This window comes from Lissotriton helveticus, chromosome 6, assembly GCF_964261635.1.
Source record: "Lissotriton helveticus chromosome 6, aLisHel1.1, whole genome shotgun sequence".
NCBI classification, from domain to species: domain Eukaryota; kingdom Metazoa; phylum Chordata; class Amphibia; order Caudata; family Salamandridae; genus Lissotriton; species Lissotriton helveticus.
In genome coordinates this window covers 1,040,642,836-1,040,666,853 of record NC_136067.1, presented here as the reverse complement: position 1 = coordinate 1,040,666,853, position 24,018 = coordinate 1,040,642,836, and the positions used below count along the sequence as shown (strand labels likewise).

At 43.5% G+C, this 24,018-nt stretch overlaps 1 protein-coding gene across 2 annotated transcripts in view; it reads right to left on the bottom strand.

The window, feature by feature from the left end:
* The window catches only part of UTRN (utrophin), a 1,532,463-nt gene that overhangs the window by 1,338,229 nt on the left and 170,216 nt on the right, over positions 1-24,018 (bottom strand). The window contains exon 1 of one of the 2 annotated variants that reach the window (XM_078648678.1): positions 4,871-4,982. The exons of the other annotated variant lie outside the window; for it this stretch is intronic. Within the exon in view, the coding sequence (XP_078504804.1) occupies positions 4,871-4,901 (31 nt within the window). The 5' untranslated portion in view covers positions 4,902-4,982. Of the gene's footprint in view, positions 1-4,870; positions 4,983-24,018 lie in introns of those variants that run through there. 2 annotated transcript variants of the gene reach the window in all.

The following is a 24,018-nucleotide window of genomic DNA, read 5'->3' as shown; positions in this document are numbered from 1 at the left end:
TCACTCACTTAAGATAACAGGAGCAGATGTTGCAACTGCCATACCATGTCCTACCTACAACTGGAAAATTGTATTACCCTTCCTGTCTCTGCCTACATCGTGAGGAGCACTTTTGCCTCACTTTATGCAGTACGTGGGCAAGCAAATACGGATTTCAGTCCACGGTTTCTTGTTGACCTGATCACAGAACCCTTGCGTACGTCGATTATTCGCTGCCGCTCATTTATACAGCATATGTAGCCTCAAAATGTAAAATAGTAAATGTTTCTATGCAATATCGTGATTTTCACTTGAAGCCCTGGTTTGAGCTAAGGCTAAGGAGCATAACTGGACTAAAGTAAATATCTATAGCCTATATTTCCATAAACCTCTCATTCTGCATAATTTACGAGGCAATGGGGTGGACTTCAGCTAAGTGAGTCTACAACGGCTCAATGCCGAGCTCGGACACTGGGTGGGGTGCACCCTGCTAGGGTTAGGCCTTGCTACCTCCCCATTTTGACTGGAGTATCAGATCTTCCTTTTAGGTTTACAGATTAGTCCAGTCCAGCGGGGCACCATGCTCTAGCACAGGGCTTTCATTTTGCATTCTATTGCATCTGACAGATGTAGTCTTGGTTCATGGCCTGAGGTCCCAGATACCAGCTGTTAGTTAGTACATGGGGTCAATAGGTGGCCGTATTTGTCCGTCTGTTTATTTATTCTCAGTTAAGTGTCAAGTTTAGGATTTGGGCCACAAAATGGTGGTCTGACCCAACAAAGGTTGGCCTCAGCCATATTTTAATTTTTAGGCTTAGAAGATGGAGCGATCATGAATACTTCGTTTACACTGTTGTACGTAGATGCACATGATCTAGCAAAAGCATTCCTTCTGGAGGTGGCTTATTCACGAAAGGTGATTGTCTTTACCAAGGGTAAACAGAGAAAAGGTTCACACTGAGGAAGGGCAGCAAAGCCATTGCCAACGAGAGCTACTTCACCATTGTCCAGTATGCAGGATACAAATCATATTTAAAGTGGTAGATGTATTTCTCGATAAAGAACACCCATCAAGCCATCTGAAAAAAGTAATTATGATCAAGTAGAATTTTTGTAAAGCAGTTCAAGCAGTGTTGCTCTTTTCCCGGTGATTGCCTGACCCACAATGGCAGCTTAATATTGCTTCAGGTGGCTTTGTGGTTGCACCCACAGAGCTCTGTGGCACTTTCCCTTCTAGCCATATCATTAAAGGATATGACCTGTGACACACAAACAGCCCTGGCAACAAGCTGTAAACCCTCACTTCCTAATGTAAGGATTGACTGCTCGATTACTTGACCTTTGGAGAAACAAAGCCTAAATGGGAATCCTTGCCATCCAGTGAACAGTACAAGAGGAACCAAAGTCCTGTGACACAACAGTAACTCATCGTCTAGCGATGGAGTACCCACCGGCTGCCTGCTAGAGCCATAGGTTGAGCTGCTGCCCCTGACCCATTGCAGGAAATGCTCCTCTTGGAAGCCACATTTGGAGTTTCTCTTGAGCCGTGGCTGGGAGCGTAAATTCTACTTACTGCCATCTGTAAGGAGTCCACATTATATCCCTCACCTGATCTCACCTGTACGGATCTACATAGTCTCTATTCACGGGCACACGCCATATCTCTGTCGGCGAGCTTCAAGTGAGTCCGCACACAGACGAAGGCTCACACTGACAGGATGGTGCTGCAAGGCTGCATTAGAACAGCTAGCACAAGCAGCCCCGTATTCCATTCCACAAAAGTTTCACTGCCACTGAGACGGATGTATTCATCCAGTGTGATTTTTTCTCTGACGTTCTAAGTTAGTCCACAGTTATGTGAGATGGTTTTGGGATACTTTCTCTTTTTCTTGGGATTTCCACTTGGTTGAGAATTTATGATATGCAAAGACCGGATTTGGAACTCAATTATTTACCAAACTGTGTTGGGACGAGGGGGGGATGGGGGAAAGGCTCTAGGCTGTGTAGTAACCTAGGGAAGTTCTGACACTGCGCTGGAGCTTATGGGTGTGTAGAGTCCGTAAGAGATGGCTTTGTTTTTTCAGCACTGGACGCTTTTGTTTGGGTGTTGGATTTCTGGGACGGACCAGACATCATCCCTAGATTGCTTTCCTGGCTGGACCACTCCATCAATTTTCCAACAAGCTTTTAGATTATTATATCAAGAAACCCGGTTCTGTATTTCACCTCGATGACCATGGGTATTTATGGAAAATTGATTCCCCCCCCCCCATTCTTTTTTTTCTGCTTGGAATATGAGAGTGGGACAACTCTCCAGAGGCAAAAGCTAATATGTTGAAGTTCTTAATCCAGCTCACAAGCTCGAAATCATGTCTGCTTACAAGACACGCACATCTCCTTTATTGGCTGTTAGCAGCCTGCAACTGGAGCACGCCCATTAACAGTCCTGTGACGCGAGTCATAGCACTCTCACCAATAATGTCCTCTGCATCAAGACTCTCAGCACGTAGAAAGATGGACCAAAAGTTCATGTATCCAGAAGTAGATTTCTGGAAAAGTAAACTCTACAATGTGAGGTAGGTGCTCCGCTCCATTGAGAGAAGGTGTCTCAGAGGGTGATAGAGCAGTGCTGAAACACATATGCTTGCCTACATAATCCTGAAGTAACTTGTGCATGTACTGACACAAATTCACCACTAAGGCCAACAGTAGGGCACCCTAGTTTTTCAATCGCATTGTCAAACATGAGAGATACACTTGGAAGTCAAGTCACATGGTACTCGCACATCCGAGGAGTTTTACACCGTGTCTATATTTCGGGTATCCGCTTGATAAAACGACTGTCGCCATATTGCGTCCTCCACACTCAGAGCCTTCGAAGAGAAACTTCTGAGCAACACTGCAACTATTCGTCAGCAGTAGCTCTTTCCATGACAGCCTCATACATAATCGTGTGAGCAGAGAGCGAAACAGAATAAATAGTCTGGCTGCACACAGCATAAAGCTAGCTGCTACTTTTTTCTCAAATAACACTGCTGTTCTGCTAGAAGAAAGGAGAGGCCTAGGGAACAGGGTACTAGGTTAGGCTGTTACACAATCCAATTCAATCAACTAAAGCCAACATTTTTCAAAAAAACTAAATAGGAACTCACTAGTATTTTTCTGTCATCAACAAAGAGACAACTGTTCCACAGTGCAAGTATGCTGCCCATAATTTACGTGGGAGGTCACACAAAAGAGCCTTCCCATATCTACGCATGTCAAAGGACTATATTGTATAGCAGTACCGTTCAGAAACATATTCTGTTGCTCAGAAAATATGTTGTTTTTAAAGTAGTGCTTTAAAAACTCCCACTAAGTGTTTACTATGTGGCTGGATTATAAGAAGATCAGGTGCAATTATGCGACAGAGTTGACTTAAATATGTGACAAGAAAAGACATAATATGCGGCAGAATGAGGCACATTTTATGACAGTATTCCTGCATGCACGATTTTGTTATTTTTTTGCAACCACTGTCTGGGTACAAGTTACTCCTCGTTAATACCAGTTCAACACTCAAATACAGCTATAGACAATTAAAAAGTGACCAGTCAACTGTTCCGAAGGACCTTCAATATGTGGCACCACTTTTTTACTAACTTTAATACGTTAAAGCTGGAATCAATTTTGTAAGGTAAAATGTCAAACTATTCAACAGATATTATGTGGCAAATGCGAAAAATCCATAATTATGCAATAAATGCCTCATCCGCGGAATCACATAATTCCAGAGGTCCTGATTTTAGGCAGATTATAGATCGTCTATTTAAGGAGGTTTTGAAACTATGTAAACCATCTAAGTTCCAAGTCATCAGTTCTAGGTCTCTCGTCAACACAACTTCTTATCAGCATTGTCACCAAAATTGAATTGGGCATATTCCTTTGTCCGATGGAAATTCTTCAAAGATCCCAGCCCTTGTTACGTCCAGTTGTTATATTAGCCAACTGAAGCCTAAAGGGCTATAATACTCTCTCTGCTAGCCAGTATGCATACAAAATACTCGAGAAAGCTTAAAATGGAGCCCAATTCCTCATATGTAGACCTCTTATCCACTCTACCTCCAATCTTGTTCTTGCCCCCCCCCCCACTTATATCTATGTCCCCTCTTCCTCCCAATGCTGCCCCTCTACTGTCTCCTCGCTCATCCTCTTCCATGTTCTCCTCACCCTCCACCTCCTCTTTCATCGGCTCAGTCTGCTTACACATCAAGCCTCCTAGCGGCTCCAGGCGCAGAGGATAGGGAGGCTGCCCTTGCACTGTCCCTCTCTCGCCTCTGGAATAGCATCCTCTTGGACATGTGCAACAATCCCAACCTCATGCACTTCTCGTTTTTAAACTGGAAACTTGCTTATTTTGACCTCTTACACACCCAGTTGTCCCCCAGACCTGCCTGCATTTTGATGACGCAATGTAGTCTACCTTCCAGTGTAAAGGGATGCCCCCTAAGCAGTCAACTGAGCCATCCACAGAAAAAGATGCCCGCGGCTTGTAAAATGCTTGCAAAACAATGGCATAGAATGATACATCCAAGTGAACCACGACCACTTGCAGACCTGCCACGTTCCCAGGATTACAAGTCCCAGAATTGAAAGTAAAAAAAACCCGGCCAGGATCAGCTCATCGCTCACGACCTGGGAAGCTTGGTAGCTATACACTAACCCAGGAAATTCACCTGCCTGAAAATGTGAAATTCATGCCAAGTAGATCTTGATGTGACCTCTCGGCTACCAAAAAAGTAAGTAACCGTGTTGCTTCTCATCGGTGCCTAGAAACAATTGCGTTACTAGTATGCGCTATATAAACAAAATGAACATTGAGCAAGACGAGACAAGCACTTCCTGTACTCACTATATTGAGGCAAGCTCGCCATCAGATCCATCACTTTGCGACTTCTCCCTGCCACATTGTGATCCCGTTGTGCCTGCTAGTGAGGTTGTGACCAAGTTGAGCACTTCGCATGAAAGAAAAGGAAGGCGCAGAGCGGATGCCAGTGCAATGCACTGTGGGAACAGTTGTTTCTGGCTGTGAAGAAATGTAGCCCTGACCACAAGAGCCAAATTTTGTACTCCGCCTAGCTTCCTGTTTTTCAGAGTGCTTGCCTCTGTTTAATGCCGTTCAGTACAAAGATCTGATCTAAAAGGTGGGCAGTGTACAAACTTTCCTCACCACATAATGCATAAAAAGTGAAAGCGCTTTGAGCAGAAAACAACACACGATTTAGGAAGGACTAGCCTGTATTTGCATTAAAAAAAGAAAACAGACCTCAAGTGATCCCTTTTCAAAGGCACATTTTTGGCCATCAATAATTTTTCCTTGCATTCTGCCACTATTAGATTTATTTTCCCTTTATACAAACAAGACTACAAGTCCAACAAAACTCCCGATTGGATGGAGTTCTCTCACCTGACAACTTGAGAACTTGAGGTAAAAAATTGTTTTTACTCACTAATTTTTCCGATTAGTGAGTGTTTACCCTAAACAACATCTTAAGGGATGGCCTGGTAGATTTTTGTACACACCTCAAAGAACAAGGTTGGAAAAGGGACTGATGCTGAAGGACTAACATGAACTGTTCATAACTGTGAACAATATGTAGACACAGTGGAGGCAAAGATACATGACTTGATACTCACTAAAGTATGCACTTCAATCTGCAAGACACTGTGATACATTTTGGAGAAATTAAAATTTCCATTTGGCCCAGTGCATGTAGCAATTAAATGTAAGTGGCTGGTGGCCTAAAAGTGAATGCCAAAGGCAGGATTACGTTCAGTTTGACAGTGTGGAGTGTGTGATGATAATATAAACCAGATACCTTTAGCATAGGGGTGTACAACATTTTTATTGACAAAATGTGTGAATTTTCGTAAGTACGAAATTTTCCACAATTTTTCCACATGCGTGACTGAGTCAATATCTCCTGGAAGGCCAGGTTTTAAAAAAAAGTCTTGCAGGCATTCTCTACATAAGCCAGTCCCCTTGCTGGTCTCTCATATAGGGTTTTAATGGGAGGCGAATACTCACAATTAACTATTACAAAAGATGCTTCAAAATAAATGTTTGCCTAATTTTCACAACATTTTGCTCTTCCCTAAATTTATCATTACTCAGATTCAAAAGTGAGAAAACTACTGTAAGCCACATGTCTTAGTGCCCATACCTGACCAATAAAGGGCTTGGAAAGATAGCACCATCACCCCGCTGAACTGCACCAATGAAAACACACGGGGCACTTTGAGGCACAACATGTTTATCTTGAAAAAGGCAACCCACCAGGACTTCACATTTATTCTGGTAACCCTAAGATCTGCAAATGTGCATAGCCAACATGCATGTTACCATCAACTTCTGCAGTACTCTAATCTTAACACAACATATGTCATAAGCAAATTTACCATTGTTACCAAAGTCCTATTCAGTGACTAGGCAACAGAATGTTGCTAATCAGACGGCCTGGCAGACAAAATATCTGGATGCTGGGCAATTAAAACGCACACTGTTGATTTCGGATTTTTATCTTTAATGCTTACTGGAAATGAAAAATGGCCATCTCAAATTTCTAGGTTCCCAGGGCTAGATCAGCTATTTTTGATATATCAAGTTCATGAGCAGCAAACCACCCAACAGTTATTTATGTGCTTATGTTTAATTAACTTGGATTTTACTTTATTTGCAAGAATTGTTACGGGCCACCCTAAAGGAATATGAAGCATTTGCCACAACAATAAGAAAGAGACCGGTAGCAACAGCTCGAAAAACCAAGAACCACACTATAATCAACAGTAAGGAGGAGCAAGATGAGGACAATACTTTTCCAAACGCTTGGGACAGTGGAAAGTAAGAGACTACAGTCAACAGGGAGTAAGTTCAACAACAGGGTGATACTACTCCAAAGCCCTATGCTCAGGTGAAAGTACCACACTCCACTCAACATGAAGGGCGCTCAAGAGGATGACAACCCTGCTCCACATCAATAGGGACACCTGAAAACACCACACTGAAGGAAGTGACCCACTTGGGGCCGACCCGGGTCACTGTAGACCACCTCTCAGCCTTCCATACCAAATGAAGAGTCGGAGAGAGACTGGAGAACATACACCAATAGCTGTTTATTTGTATACACTCAGAGCGGAGCCCCAGCTGCACAGTCAGAGGGAACTAAAGATCAGGAAGCATAGAGATACCATATGTCATTTCATGATTGGTTAAAAATACACCCACAGTGGAATTTTCCAGGCACATGCAGCAGCACAGTAAAATACAAAAAAAACAGTTTCTGCTCTCGAAACTCAGCTCACCCCTAGGTCATTGCACCCTAAGCTGCGATAACACTACCAGACATGTGAGCGAGGGCCTCTATCTAGTGGGAAAGCTATGCACTGGTATTTACAGTTCTTTATTGCAGAAAAAAACTCAGCAAAGGGTATTTCTCAGAAATAGCTAGGATTATTTTCGATTGTCTTTCAAAATGGCGTCTAAACAGAAAATGGTGTAGCAAATTCTAACTTATTCAAGGCATTGCGTAAGCATTAACTAACAACACTACAGTCAATGAAAGAATGAGTTTGAGGTGAAGGTACTCCTTTACCCAACTCGGGTCCCTCTTTACAATGCCTTGCAGATTCTCAAATAATTCAGGACGTCCCAATTTAAACCTTAATATATTTGAGCCATGTAATGTATAACGCCTTGTCTATGATAGATCAACAAGCAAGAGAATAACAAGAGAGCAATACACCTAGGTGAAGATACTTCACCAGATTTGAGGCCAGGTGAGTAGAGTTTGTGAGTTCTAGGTCAGTAATTTGAGTGCCTCGATTAGCTTTGCCCCAATTCTTTTAGTAAAATCAAAAACTGCTGCTGCAACTCTCGAAAATGCATTCCTTTTTGCCTTCCTTTGAGGGACCCATGAGCCTTGTTCATCTAAAAGTACGCCCAAGTCTGAAAAATAAGTACCCTGGATAATTCATTGCCCCCTCCGACAACTATTATATGATTTCGGATAGTTGGTACTTCGTTCCAGGAGCTATTAAAGTCCACAAAGAATTAACCAGCTGTTTCAGTCCTATAGGAGTCCTAGATATTAGGACTGCGTCATTTGCATAAAGGAGCGCTAGTAAAAGCTGCAGACCTGCACTTGGAATATCCTTGCAAGCTGCACACAAAGTTAGGCTCCAAATATTTCTGTATAATGTAAATACAACTGGAGCCAAGATGAAGCGTTGTCTTACCCTCCCTAACTAGGTTAACATGTCCATATAGGCTCCCAGATCGATTATACCTAACTGGTGTGACAAGGTCCAGATATGGTTCGTGCATGAAATAAATATATTGCCATCCACGCTAAGATCAATCAACACACTCCACAATTTAGTTATCTTTACTCGTTCAAATGCGGATGTTAACTCCATACATGTCATAAATAGCACGCCTTTCTTGGCAATCATATACTTTCCAATAATCAATTGTAGGTTCAGGCATTGGTCCAATCTACCTTTGCCCAGCCTAAACCCATATTATAAACCAGTAAAAAGTCAACAACATAAATAGATCAGCTGACAACAAACACCACAAGAAAAGTAAACACATCAGGGAGAATTTGGACAAGTAATGAGATCCGTGGATAGTCTGGATAGTCTGGAATGGCGGCCACCAGCTTAAGAGGAAGGACGGATAAGAGACAGAAGATACCCGCAATAAAACCTCCGATAAGGCCCTGTGCAAGATAAGACAAGGCCTGGGTAGAGATAAGGGAAACAGTAGTAAAAAAAAGATTGTGTGGCTGTAGATGGGCTGGCGCACGCAAGGCTTAATGTTCCTTGACAGAAACCCCCATGGCGGATGCGCGCGTGCACGCACACATGCACGCAAGCTTGAGGCCAGCAAAAGCCTCTGGTAGCACTTTGAAAACCCCCTTATTAAAAGTCGAGCAAGCAGCGCATGCGCTGCTCTAGGCTCGACCTAAAAAAGTGCAGTGGCCAAAAGCTTTTCTTGAGAGCCTTCCTCAAGCAATGCCAATCCAGAGGTTGTCAAATACCCGAGCTGCCCATTTATGATTTCACCTAAAGCCCATTTTCTCCACCACATTATAATTCCTGCACTTAATATGATTTTTGCTGGATGTTTTTCAGCCCTGCTTTCTCCCTTTGTTACTGTTTTCCGGTCTTTCTATTCCTTGTTCTTACTCTCATATTTCTCTTGCACCCTCTAGCTCGAAGTCAAAGTCTGAAGAAGAAAAAATTGTTCCAGGACCCCAAAACATTTGTGATGGGTACCACCACCTGCAAGCACTGACACAAGTTCTATGCATCCATATGTGACAGTATAACCTGATAAATAAATTTCACAGACTAATAACCTTTCACGTTTAGTAGGACTAAAATATCTATCAAACAGCAGCGAAACAACCACGGCGGACAATGACATTGTAGTCATCTCTCAATGGCCAAAAACCTACCAAAGGGTCATTTTGACCACACTGTTAGTGTAAAAAAACATACTTTTTGTGCACAGTATGCTCCCACCATTACAAGCAGAGCGTATATTCTGCTTCTTTGCATTTAGATTCGACGCCCTTGGATTTTACATGTGCCTTTATCCACAGTAATAAATTGTTAATGCTGGCAGAAAGGTTGCAAAAAACATTTCCACACATTATTCCATATTCTTTTTACAGTAAGAAGTGATCAGGCACAAATACACACCTGGCACAAGTGTAACTTTCACTGCAGAGCTTTTGCCACCAATGTTTACTACTGACTCTAAAATGATCCCGCAAGTGCCTTCAAGATTTAGTGAACAGAATCTTACTTCAAAAGGAAGGCTTTGTACACGTGTCCCCCCCCCCCCTCCCCCTTGCAAAGAACAGAGCATAAAGCATGTAAGGACAACGATCAAAACTGAGATGACAAGCACTTTTTAAAGAAGAAAGACATTGTAAATAATACATGTGAACATTCCTTCATAACTTTCAAAACACCCTCTGTCAGCTTCATTCATGAAGTGAAGAGATGGCCCCATTCCTACTCTAGGTTTCAATAGCGCATTTATTTCACAACTGCCTGGCTGGGGTATGTGCTGCCTTTCATTCAGCCTGGTGTTGACAGCAGTAATCACATTTTGTACATACCACTGCTTCTATTATAGACCAACAGGCCCTGGCCGCCTACCCAGTTCCTAATCATCACACAAGAATTAGGAAGAAAGCATGCAAACCGACCAGATAAAGATATAGGATGGCGGTGAGAAATGAAAATATCCAGCCACTCGACACAATAGAAAATCAAAAATGCCAGGGAGGTAAGTTTTGGCAAAGTCAATAGGTTTGGTTTTGTCAATGCTTGCTTTATTGTTGTATTTTAAATAATATTTTTAGTGGACGAAATCACATTTATTCAGTTCATTACAATATTTCATGAATTATACCTACAAATAGATCACAAAGTCAGTTTACATAGCTTAATGATCACGGTCTATTATGGCATCTCTCCATTCAAGTTCTTCTACTTTTTCAGATTACATCCAACCATCTTAGATTTGTCTAATAATATTTCTTAAAATTCACAAATATAAACCAATCGGCTTTTATGAAGAAAAAAAAGATCCTAAAGTGTCTGAAATGTCCTGAATGTACCTGTCCTCACCACACAGCTCTTTTCATATTCTTTCACTTTCAGAATTTTTATTCTGTTGATCAAATATTGGTATTAGTGTTGTTCTCCAATTTTCCAAACATTTTGACCTTGCTATGAGCCTAGCTGGATATAACTTTTTCATATAACTTGAGCATAGTCCTGCGCTTGACAATTAGCCCTAAAAGATGAACTGTGGATCATCTGGTAAACCTAGATCTAGTGTAGCCTGACAAATTGCCACCTGGATCCCCAATACTCTGTTAACATAGGGCAACACCACATCACGTGTCCAGTTACCCTCCTCTTTCATTGAGCTACTGAAACAGTTTGTTGCAATTTGCGAGTTGATTATATTTTAAAAAGCAGGTGTTCTTTGTAACAACCATTTGGTAAAAAATTGCATTCTATGAAAATTTGTCAGAATAGCGTAGAGAGAAATCATATTGGTTTATCGTTTTACATGACTATGCTATAATATTAGACTTTTCTGAAGACTCCCGTTTCTGAATTATTCTATTGGTAACATCTACCTAGTTTCTATCAATCTAGTTTTCCAATATTTTACCAATCTATGAGTATTTTACTCCACGAGATGTTATACTAGTTCTCATCTGACTGTCATAGCTTTTGGATCGAAGTTCTTTAAGAAATAAGACATTTGAATAAAAGACCAAAACCTAAAACTTTTGGCAAACCTGATATATGCAGTTCAATCGCTACCCATTTTTCCATACATCTAAATTTAAAAAATCAGTTTGATATCTATATCAATTCATTCTCCATCTTTGCAATATATTCTTGCCCAGAAGTGGCTGTTGCTCTATAAAATATCTTTCAGTCGAGTTAGATTTGTGGTTGTATATATTCCTAGATATCCGTTTGGTCTCTGGTTTACAAGTGGTCACAGTTCTACAAGCAAAGTATTTATAGTGCAATTAGGTAACAAAATCACTGTCTTCCACTTATTTATCTTATAATCCCCATCTCCTGGAATTGATAAAACCTGTTAAAATCCTTTCGTTGAGCCACCAAATCAGGTTTTAAAAACAGTGCATCATCATCTGCATATAGATTAATTATGAATAGCTAGTTAATTGGGTCTCTAATTATCATATCATTTCAATTAGCAATAGCAAGAGGTTCAATAAGTATCGCAAATAAAAACAAGCATTGGCATAGCCAATAAGTCTCGCCTTTGGGACTTTATGTGTTTAGCCAGAACTTTTGGCTATGTTGTAGAGAATTGTGGCTGCTGTGCATCGTGTTGAAAAGTTATAAAAAAAAGTGTTAATCATTTTTGTTACCTTTATACAAACCAAGATCGAAAAAAACGTACCCGATTCTGATGATCTTCGTATGGAAATTCATATAAAAGTATGTGTTATTTTTATAAATTGTTGTCGGATTTCTTTATTGAGCATGTGTCACACCTACTGCCTTTGTGTATGCAATACATGCTTTTCACTACCCTCTGATAAGCCTAACTGCTCTCACACACTACCAACAAAGAGAGCATTTGAGGTGTCATTTGTGCCTCTGTAATTTCTTTGGGGTTTACTTGAACTCTTTAAGCAGTGTTTGAGTTCAGCATATCTGATGTACAAAAGCTATTATGTTTGATTTAACAGACTAAACATTTGCACCATGTAGAAACAAAATGTAGCCCAGATAAGTTACACATATTCCCTCACTTGGTTAATCAATAGCATTGTTATAAGGGCAGGGCAGGAATGTTTCTAAGTTCATGTTTTAAAACTCTCACTTTTAATAGATATATTATTAAAGCATGATGTGGTAGTGCTCTGTCATTTACAGACAGCACATTTCCATTGAAATGGCCAAAAACGTCCCCACTGGCATGCAGTTTTACTGATAAAATGATATAGCATGCAAACGATAATGGGGAAATTGGGTTTCAGCAAATATTTACCATTTGCACATCAAGTAAATTGTGTACTGATCTGTTTTGATCCTATTAAAATATGTGTTTCCATCACACATTAGAATTAAAAATAATATTTAAAAAGTGCTTTCCCAACTACTGAAATATATTTTGAAATGTTTGTACAATTCATTTACAAGGTATGTTGATGCTTTAAAAAAAGAAAACTGACATCCTATAGACTTTCGTTGACTTTCATTGCAACCAGCATGATTGTCAGACAGTTTACTTTACTTTTCTTTCTCTGACAGCAAAGTTAGAGGCTTTGCAAACATGATCTACAGGATAAAATAAGGAAGAATCTGTAAGAAAACATAAGCTGGGCTCTGACCTCTGTCTTTTGAACGCACAGCAAACGTAACAGAATTTAGAGGCATGTTCATTGGTCTTTCACTTTATTAATTATAATAACGCCTGTTCTTTGTCAGCTGAAGTCTCTGGCCAGGCAGGCCAGAAGCCCATACAAATAGCTCATCCTGATAGCATCTGACTTGCCATAGCGAGTGGGCGAGTAGTTTTGAGTCAGTGCCAGACAGCTTTGGGTAATTGCTGCGTTCTATAAATTCTTTTAACATTTATCGAGGTCTACCTTAAGCATGTTTACCTGTACCCCCTACATAGCATAACATGACATCGCAAAGTATAGCCTCGCTTAGGAAAGCATGACACTTACCCCACAGGTAAACAGTCCTCCTTTAGACTGGCTGTGTTGTAAAGCATTCCTTGATAAGGGGGAGATTACTTGTGGTGGGGTTTCTGCACTACAGCCCCACCACAAAATAACTCCGTCTCTCAGAGGTTCAGGAGTGACTTAAATTATACTCCAACAAATTATGGCCTATGTGGGAAGAAAGAAGCAGCTGTACACTCAGACACCCACTAACAAAGCAAGCTGCATGCGTCCACCTTAAACCATACTGTGAGCCAGGTATGTCAAAATCGTGAGAGATACATTTGTGGTGAGACCAATAGAAGGACTCAAAATCACTACAGCCATGTTTCTGTGCTTCTTTTATTTTCAGTGTTTTGTGCGTTCATGCTTTACAAAAAATGTATTGGAAAGTGGGGGCTTACCATACTGGCTCCCCGTTAGTATAGGCCTTTACTTCTGGAAGATTGTGATGGTGATGTTAGAATTATGGCTCATATGCTTTCAGGGATGTTCCTCACAGCCCTCTTTATGTAGCACCTATGACCCCTCTCTTGCTAGTTCATGAGAAGGACTGCCAGGTTCCTGAATTATGACCTATAACTCAATAGTGTCAACCATAATATTGCTGTAACAATAGGAGGTGAGAGTTGATCACAAGAGAGTCACCAGGATCCCATGTAAGCCTCATCAATGGAAGGTTTTGTCTTCCAGATGCAGACTGAAGAGCCAGCAGGTGGGACTGATGTAGTAATCCAGTATTCCAATCGTCTTAATGGGGCAATTATATGTTTAATGCAGAAAGTAGATAGCAAGTTGAAAAGTAGGAAGGCCCAGAATCTGATCATCCACTGAAGCCTCTGTCAACAGAACCCATACATGAATTCCAATATAGACTACAACAACCTCCAATGAACTGGCAAAGTAAATATACATCATCAGCCCACTGACAGAGGGCAATTAAGGGGGGCACAACTTGCCATATGAGGCAATGAATGGTGGATCAAGCGTGTTCTTTTAAAAGGCTGACCCACCCCCTTATACTACCAGATAGAGTGGGGATGAGGGGTTGGTCTCCATACAATAATACAATACTCTCCGACCGTTCCTGGGAGAAAACTGGAGATAGAGTCCATTCCTGTTCACACAGCAGAATGATCACATTGAGTAGAGAGATCTTGTTCATCCTCAGGGAAACCACGTTCATAAAGGGGGTTCTCAAAGTTTTGAGATTCCCTGTCCAATCAAACTGATACTTGTTCATCTCAAGCTAGGGTTGACTTTAGATGAAGAAACACTAGACTAGGGACAGAGTATCCTGACGGTTACACTGCAAAGGATAATAGCTCAGTTCAAGCTAACTGACTATTTCTGCAAAAGTACCGGATTGCTCTAACAAAGGTGCAGGACACCTCTGCTAGTGTTTGCCAGGTCTAGGGGGCATACAATGCCCAGACAATATGTACGTGTAAGGTGGGAGGCGAGGTTCGCTTGACCTCTTAGCGCTAGTGTTCATGTAGGTATAGTGATGTCTGAGGCATGGCTGAATCTGACGCAAGCTCTTGGAGCAGGAGTGATGTGTGGGTAATGGAGCCTTTCCAGCTTCCTCTGGCCACATTCATTGTAGGTTTGGAAGATGAGTGTTTCCTTCTATGGTAGTGGTCAACAGGGGGAAAAAAAGGCAGGTCACGCAGCCCCTCAATTAAATTGTGTAAACGTGACGAGTTATACCCGACTAAAACCCCTTTTCTTCAAATAGCATCGCCTTACTTGAGTTGATCTTCCAGGAATGTAAAATGGCTCTAACAATGCTCCCAATGTGTGAATGTGAAGGCCTGCCACCTGTATTTACCACTCCACCCACATGCAATGCACTCTGTCCTGAATGCTTGCATACTTTATAACATAACCGTGCTTACTCAGGGTAGTTACAGACTGCTATGCTCATTAATGTGTTTATGTAGGTTGGCAAACGCAAAATAACAAAATAAGAAAGCACTGGCAAATCCAATCATGCTGCTTTCTGCTTTGCTTGTAGCCCCCACATGTAGACTTGGGACAGCAAAAGCACAGCCGCAAATGTACAAACTTCATCAACAAGAAGGAAAAGCTGGCAGCAAGTGCTTAGCTCATGAGCACACAGCAATCACAGCACAGGTAGCAGCTCTGAAAGCTTCCCTAGTCTTTAAGTATTCTTTGACTACCATAATTGTCCCTAAGAATCTTTTAATTACCATGATAAATAGCCATGAAGTGGTTAAACAATGGGAATGCCCACAGGCACAGTAGAAAAATGGAATGTTGTGCTGCAGAGGATGAGACCATAAATCAGCAGGAAAAAGCAGGGTGTGTTACAAAGGTGTGGCCTCATCAATAGTGATGTGTTATGAAGGGGGTCCTCTGGGATACTGTGTCGGGTTGGTGCGTCCAGTTCTAGAGAACTCATTTGTGGTTAGGCTGCGTGTGGAGCCCAGTGGCAGCTGTGATTCACCTTTAGAGGCCAACTCTGGAATATTAACTCAAATATGGAGGCTGCTTCTGGAGTGATGCGTCTAGTGCTGCAGACCTTACCTGAGCATTGTGTCAATTAAAAAGGCCACAATAAATTCACTGAACCCAGCTCAGGTGCCATAAAGGAGTGTTGTGTCCAGCGATATAGGTTTATCTCAAATAGGAGGTCAAGTTCCTAAAGCCAAATGTGAAAAATTGTGCCAAGCTCTAAATGTCTCACATGGCACACTGCTATTAGTTTTAGAGGCCACATCTCGGATATTGTATCCATTTGTAGATGTTACATCTGGAGGACCTGTCAAGTTGTGGTGGTCATTTCTGAAGTACTCTGTTTTTTTCTTATTGCCTCACCTCAAGCATTGTGTCCAGAGCTTGAAAATATTTGTGAGCTGGCTGTCGAAATTCAAAATACCTTATCTGGAGCATTGCTACTAGGGGTCGCACCTGGTGCATTGTGTTCAATTCCGAAGGGCACATCTAAAGTGTTGTGTTAATTTCTGGAGGTACCCATGGTGCACTGTGAACAGTTCTGGAGGTCACATCTAGATGCTATGCCTAAATCTGAGGCTGCTTACAGCTCCGGAGGTCTAACATGGCATACTGTGCACCGCTGTTATGGCCTCACATGGTGAACTGCATTCATAGATGGTATTCACTTCTGGATGGAGTGGGCTCTTTTGGCAGTCTCCCTGCCTGCCGCCCTGGTGGTCCACCTGCCTGATTTAGATGCTGGCTGGCAATGGGAGAAAAGACTGCTGCGGTCCCACTGACTCCGGAAGCCTTCGCTCCCCGCCCCTACGGCAGGATAGGCTGAAGCAGGCGGCAGGACTCCAACCAGGATTCCCGCCCTCCAGATTTTGTCCTCTACTCCTTCTCCAGGTCCTCCCTTACCTGCTGCACCGTGACTGCGACTGGCCGGTACCCCATTTTGAAGGACCCGAAGGTAGGTGCTGGTGGTGTGTGCAGGTATATATTGCATGGAGTGTGAAGGTTGGTGGGGTGCAATGCAGACTGTACAAAATATGCTTACTACACATAACCTACATACACAACGTATGTTTTTTATGTAAATGCATTTTTCTTACTTACATATCTCCCCACCACTATGGTCACCCCTCGACAGGACACAGTCAGCCCAATGGGGACATCCAAATCTGTTCGGCAGGACCCCGCCGTCTAGGTGGCAACGGTGGGCAGTTCACCAGCACAGAACACTGTGACATCGGTCTTCTGTGTATCGTGTATACATTTAAAAACAGCAGGCGGAAGACCTTCAGCTTGGCGCAATACTCTGTTCCTCCACCACTGCGGGAATACCGCCAAGCTCTAAATCCGGCCCCTAGATTCACAGTGTCTATTTTTTAATACTCTATCTGACTTTGTGTCCAGTTCTCAAAGCCACCCGTGATCTTGAGCTAATTCTACAGGTTCTTTTCTAGAGGTGTCACAAAGAGTGTTAAGTCCAGTAGTGGAGGCGGCTTCTGACATTTTTCACCAAACTTTGGAGGCCTCACCTGTAGTATTTTGCCTTGCCCTTGAAACCACTTCAGAAATAGTGTTTAGTTTTCTGGAGCACTACTATGTATTTGTAATACTGCGTCCATTTCTGGAGGCCTTCCTTAGTGAGTTGTATCCAGTTGTGTAGGAATCTACGCACTTATTATGTAGAGCTCGGCAGGCTCTATGTGGATTATTGCACCCAGCTCGGGTGTCACCTCTGTATTCTGTCCCCAGTTCTGGTGCCTTATGTGGACTTAAGGTCATAGTAAGGTAGGAAAGCATTGTTTATTTATTGGTTTACCGATCTGTCTTCTTAAATGATTTCAGACTATGATCTGTACCATCAGTAAAGCTATAATTGAAATTGAATGACATTTATATAGCGCATTGCTACCCGGAGGCATCCCAGCGCTTACAGTAGCAAAGATGAGGTTATGAGCTGATTTAAGGAAACAGTAGTGTTTTTAGAGCTCTGCGAAAGGAGAGATGATTAGATTCTGCTTGCAGATGAAGGGGGAGGGAGTGCCACAGTTTGGCCACATTAAGCGAGAATTGTCGACCTCCACTTCTAGTCTTCCTAATACTGTGAACAATGGCCAGGTTCTGGGTTTTGGATCGGAGGCTTCTGTTGGGCTCATTGGGCTGAATAATGTTGTGGAGAATAGGTGGACCAGTTTTAGAAAGAGATTTATGGGCGATGCATAGGGATTTGAACTTGACTCTCTCTTGGACTGGGAGCCAGTGCAGAGATTTCAGAGCAGGTTTAGCTGACTGATGTTTGGGATTGCCCAGTAGAAGTCTTGCGGCCCTATTCTGGATGGTTTGTAGTTTTGTAAAGGTGGCAGCGGGGGCACCTAAATAGAGCGCGTTCGCATAGTCCAGCCGGGACAGGACAAGTGCTTGGATCATAATTTTCCTGGCCTGAAATGGCAGGAGAGGAAGGATTTTCCAAATCATTTGCAGGACCCCATAGCACGAGGCGGCCGTTTCCTGTGCCTGGATTTTAAATGTAAGGTCTTGGTCAATCCATACACCTAGACTCTTTAACTGGGTCTTGGGCGTAGGGGCTAAGCCTAGCGAGGCAGGCCATATTTGTTTCAGTTCAACTGGAGAGCGATTACCCAGAATCATGATTTCACTCTTTTCCCCATTTAATTTGAGAAAAGAGTCATTCATCCAGGTCGCAATTTCTTCCAAGCATGAATGCAGATGGAGGGGGGAGTTCTCTGATATGTTGAGCCCAATCACCAGTTGCGTGTCATCTGCGTAGGTGACTATATGTATTCCAAAGGGGAGAACTGCCTCGGCGAGGCTGCAGGTGTACACATTAAATAACGTAGGGCTAAGGGATGATCCCTGAGGCACTCCGCAGCGAAGGGGAGTTCTTTTGGACGTTACCTCATTACTAAAGACTTGGAAGGATCTATTGTCTAGAAAGGAAAGTAGCCAAGCCAAGGCAGTTCCTGTAATACCTAATTTACTAAGCCTATGGATTAGAATCTGGTGATTTACGGTATCGAATGCCGCGCTGAGGTCGAGAAGCAGGACCACTGCACTGCCACTGGAGTCTACTATTTTCCTGGATTCTTCCACTACTGAGAGCAGGGCGGTCTCTGTGCCCTGTAGAGGGCGGAAGCCTGTCTGAGTCTGATGGAGAAGGTTAAAAGTCTCCAGAAAAGAGGAGAGTATTGAGTTGACGTATTTTTCAGTGATTTTGCTAATCCCTGGGAGTAAGGAGATGGGGCGGTAATTTCCTAGGATGGAAGGATGGAGGCTAGGCTTCTTCATGAGGGCCGTTACCATAGCTTTCTTCCATGCGGGGGGGGGCGACCCCTGAGGAAAGTGCGGTGTTAATTAGGTCAAGGATCACAACCGCCACCTGTCTTAGTTTCCAAAGCGGGCGGGGTCTTGGGGTGATCCACTTTTTACTTTGGAGAGGAGACTTTCTAATACTGGCATCTCCAATGCCGGGATTCTATCTAGGATAGGTTTTTCTCAGGCGGGTGGACTGGGGGGTAGTTTTTGAGAGGGGGGAATGAGGAAAAAATGGTTTCGATCTTAGTGGAAAAAAATTCTGCTAATTTGTCACATTATACTCCTGATGTACCAGGGGTGGCAGATGGGGGTGGGACCTTTGAGAGGGATTTAACAATACTAAAGATCTCGTAAGTTGAATTGTGCGCAGCTAGAATTTTGTTTTCGTAATAGGCTGCCTGTGTTGTTCTGATTTCGGCTTTGTAGAGGTGGATGCTTTCTCTATATTTTTCCTTTGAGTCCGAGGAGAAACTCCTCCTCCAGGCTCTTTCCAGTTTTTTGCAGTTCTGCTTTAGACCACGTAAAACCTGTGAGTACCACGTTTTTTCTGTGTTTCCTGATTTAATTTTCATACTTTTCAATGGGACAGGAGCATCAAAAGATGTTTTAAGCCAATTGTTGAAATTGTCATTGGCCTTGATCACATCTACGGAGGGAACGGTTTGGTTTCTTCCAAAACTGTGGTCCATTGTTCCGTTGAGAGTTTGGACCAAGGGTGGGTTTTATAATACAGGGGGTTTTGGGGGTTATTTTATGAGGTGGTGCCCATGTAAATGGTATAAGAAAATGGTCTGACCATGGGACCAGTATGGGTTTCCCCCCTAGTAAGTCATCCAGATTTGATAAGATAGGGTCTAATAAATGGCCCTTTGTATGAGTAGGTTCACTAATTTTCTGTAGGAGTTGAAAGACAGCTAGGTCCTTAGAGAGTTCAGTTGCCAATGTCTGTAGGGGATTGTCAAAATGGAGGTTGAAGTCTCCTAATATGGAGAAGTTAGCAGAGGAGCTGGCTAAGTTCGCGCCAAGTCTGGCAGTAATTTACAAAAATCCCCTAAGAGGCCTGGGATTCGATAAACTAAGATGCCCGAGAGGGTGAGGGCAGGGGAAAACTCGACAGAGAAAACTGCGTTTTCGCAGTCTGGAATGGGGCTGCCAATTAAACGGCAAGTTAGATCATTTTTGTATATAATGGCTATCCCGCCCCCCCCTTCCTTACGGGGTGGTCCACTCTCACTATGGAGTAGCCGCAGGGCAAAGCCTGGACGAGATCAGGCTCGGAACTAGGTGTAAGCCATGTCTCAGTGAGGATCAGCACTTCAGGTGACTCTTCTTCCAGGAGAACGGAGATTTCAACTGTGTGTCTAGGCAGTGATCTACAGTTTAGTAGAAACATTTTGTATCTCTGTGGGTTGGTTGGGGGGATTGATGGTCTGTAGTTAGGTGGAAACCACATTGTGAGCATATAGGCGGGTCATACGAGGGCGGGAAGGATTGTGTACATATTTCGCTCTTAGGACCTGCTAAGCAGCATAGTTCCCCCGAGCTGTACTGTATCCACTGGCTGGGGCGAGGGGCAGGGTCTCTGGCCCCTGGTCCCGGCCGGGCACATCCGGGCCCACATTGCTTTCATGGTGTTTTTCCTGAAGTGGAGCGAGCAACTATACCGCTAACTCTACACTCCCAAGATGGCATCCGCGCCGGTGTCAGACTGATTTTTGCCCGAGTCTCCCTCCGCACAAACGGGAACACCAGCGGCAGACCAGGGAGTAGTGGGCAGGTAAGGCTAACGGCGAAATGCAGAGCAATCGGAATGCAATTAAGAATACTGCACAGTCAAGTCAAGTAGCGCTTTGTTGTTTGCTGAAACCCATAAGTAGCAGCATTTGATTCATTGCAAACACAGAAGTCAAACAAGGGTGCAAGAACCAACTCCTCTAGGGGCTGGCTACCCGGAAGCCGACAGTTAGCAGCACAAGACTCCCTGTCCACACAGATGCACGTCATGTGGATGGCCACACAACCTGTCACATAGGTCTCCACTGAAGAGAAACACACAATAAGGAAGACCCTCCCATAACCGCGACTGTCCTTAGCGCCAAGAGGTGGTGCTAAGGGTAGACTCTGAGCCTGATAAAAAGCGACCCATCGAAAACAGAACATGTCCTTGCTGGTCCTCAGTTACTGAGATTTTCACTGTGCAAGTCACCAGTGTGCTTTGTGTCTCCTTCCTGTCAGATGTAATATGAAATATTACAGCTAATGTTCAATTTAGTCTCACCCGGTCATATGATTCCTGCAGGTAGAAAAAACATAACCGAATAAATATGGCACAGAAAACCACGTGCGAGATAAAATTGCATAGTTCTGGTTTCTAATTCCACTTAATTCGGAGGAAATAACTTCATTCGTGCTGCATATTTTTCCATAAAATAGCGGAAATTTTGGAGGACGGTCAAGATTTTTCTGCAGTTGGAGGCAAGAATGTGTCAGAACCCAACGGAAGCCAGATGGGCGTTACCACTGCTGGCAATTCGCCTCGAGTAGGGGTTTTAAGGTTTCCTTGACCAGAGCGAATGCCTTGTACTTGTTTCCTTCTCGGAGTGCAATAAAACACCTCGGATCTTATTTCACTGTTCTCCTCCAAGGCACTTTTGGTGTCCAAGAATCATGTACATGGCAAAAGCACGGTAACGGCTAGAAATTCAGCAAACTATACTTATGCCAGACTGGAAATAAGTATTTGGGCTCAGGCACTTGAGACTAAATGTTGGAAGGACTGGGACATTGAAGGTTTTTTTCTGAGACGCCAAGACTCAACTTACTAACCAAAAACCACCAATCAGCCACTATCCTTGGACTCTGGAGTAGAGTGCTATTCCCTATTAAACTTCTTGTCAAGGCTACTAAGTGCTATATAAATGCATTTACAATGCAACATATAATAGCCACCACTGTCGAGTACTAAAGGTTTCTTTTGCGATGTCCAAAGGATGCTAAAGTCCAACTCAAAAACACAGGAGTGGCCAAGGAAGGATTGATGCGTCACAAAAAATAGGTCTTTAAATTTGAATAAGGTTAGTACAAGATTGGCCTTGCAGGTTTCATTCATCCTCAGCCTCCATCACGTTCCACATTAATTAAACTCTACACATCAAGTGAATACCTCTGTGCCATTAAGCAGATATCTTACCCTCTCAGCTCCAACACCCCCCTCCCAACCCATGACTACGTTATCCAGCCTTCGAGCCTTTCCCTCTTTGTACACCCCAGGGTGGCTTCAACTGAAAGTTTAGCTTCAGTTACTCTAAAGCCAGGGCAGAAGGAAAACCACTTAGAGTATATCCTCCTAGTTAACTTCACACTTGGGAAAGCGAATAAGACGGAACGTTATGTCTTCATTTAGGAAAGATAACCTTTGTCTCCCCCTATGCGTAACCCAGCTGAAGCCAGCCAGCATCCCTTACCTCACTCTAGAAAGCACGTGACACTCACTAGGATGGGATAAGATGCTAAATTAAGTATCCAGTGTGAGAAGTTGGCCTGATATGCAGTGCTCACTATTCTAGTGATCACTATGTATCAGTCCAAACAACCCTTATTGATGATTGGTTGTAAGTCAACCTTATAGACCAGCTATCCTAGTAGCATGTATACGAGCAGTCTAAGGCTAAGACTCTAGAGGGCGTGTTAAGCCAGCTGTTTTACCATCACATTACCCCTTGAACACCAAGTGAAAGGACACCACACAAGTTGTTATGAAAATAAACAGATATTTATTTATAACAAGACTACCCTGAACTCTTTATGAGTCAGGGAGCTAAGCACACAACAAAACTCTTACGAAAATACTTTAAGTCGCACAATTTACACAAATGCCCTAGGGGCACGAAAAACCATATATTACAAAAGTGGAATGCGAACTACTAGCAGGTAAGTAACTATTCTCATAGACTTTAGAAACGCTAGTCCTACAATGCTAAACACTTGGATTAGTTGCAGGAGGCCTGTGGACGTTGTGTGCAGAGTGGGAACTCTCACGCGTAAGGCGGGAAAAAGCCTATGGAGGCTAGTAGTCACAAAGTTACTGTTCTCGGGCGAACCCGACTAGGTGGGTCGAAAACGGGGGTGGATCCGAACACTTAGGGTGTTGGACTATGCTGAAGCACCGGAGTACTTGGTTTACCTAGCCCAGGGGCTGCGGCTGCATAGGGTTGAAGTTGCGTCGGAAACCCACGTTGAAGAACCAGGAGCCTGAAGAAAGAGTTGCTGGCAGGCGGCCAGTGAAGAGAGTTCGTGGAGATCCAAGCCCGGATCAGGGAAGAAGAAGACCTGAAAGCAGAGGGGACCAAGTTCTGAATCACTAGCCAGTGATTTAGGTGGGCACCAGAGTGGCACCGGACGAAGTCACCTCGACCAGGTGAGTGGGCGCCGCTGGGCTCTGCAGTCTCTCGGACCAGGAGGCGTTGTCGGCGACCAGGATGGAGGTGCGAGCTGTCCCACGAAGATATCTGCTGCTGACGTCGCTGGACCCAGGATTGGGCAACAAGTCTTGGCAAATGCAAGGCCCACGCGGTGGACCTAAAATGGCGTCTTGAGTGGACCAGGAGGGTCCAGGGTGCTCCTCTGTTGGAGGGGAGCAAGGGCTAGTCTGGAGCAACCAGACCAGCAGTAGTTGTCGTCGTGGAGCGTCGTGAAGGGGCCACTAGCCAACGGGCAAGCGACCTGGACAACGCGGTGGGCAGCAAAGAGCAGAAGGGCCCCACGCAGATCTCGTGGATGCAGGGGGGCTGAACTTCGGTGCTGGAGCTGCTCAGGGTCGGGGCTTCTCTTACCCCAAAGCACTCAGTCGAGGGTCACTCGGGAGTCGTGCTGGACAAGCGTCGTGCAGTTCTGAAGATGGCCGTTCCCTCGAGGTCTCGTCACACCCACGGATCACAGCTGGGCT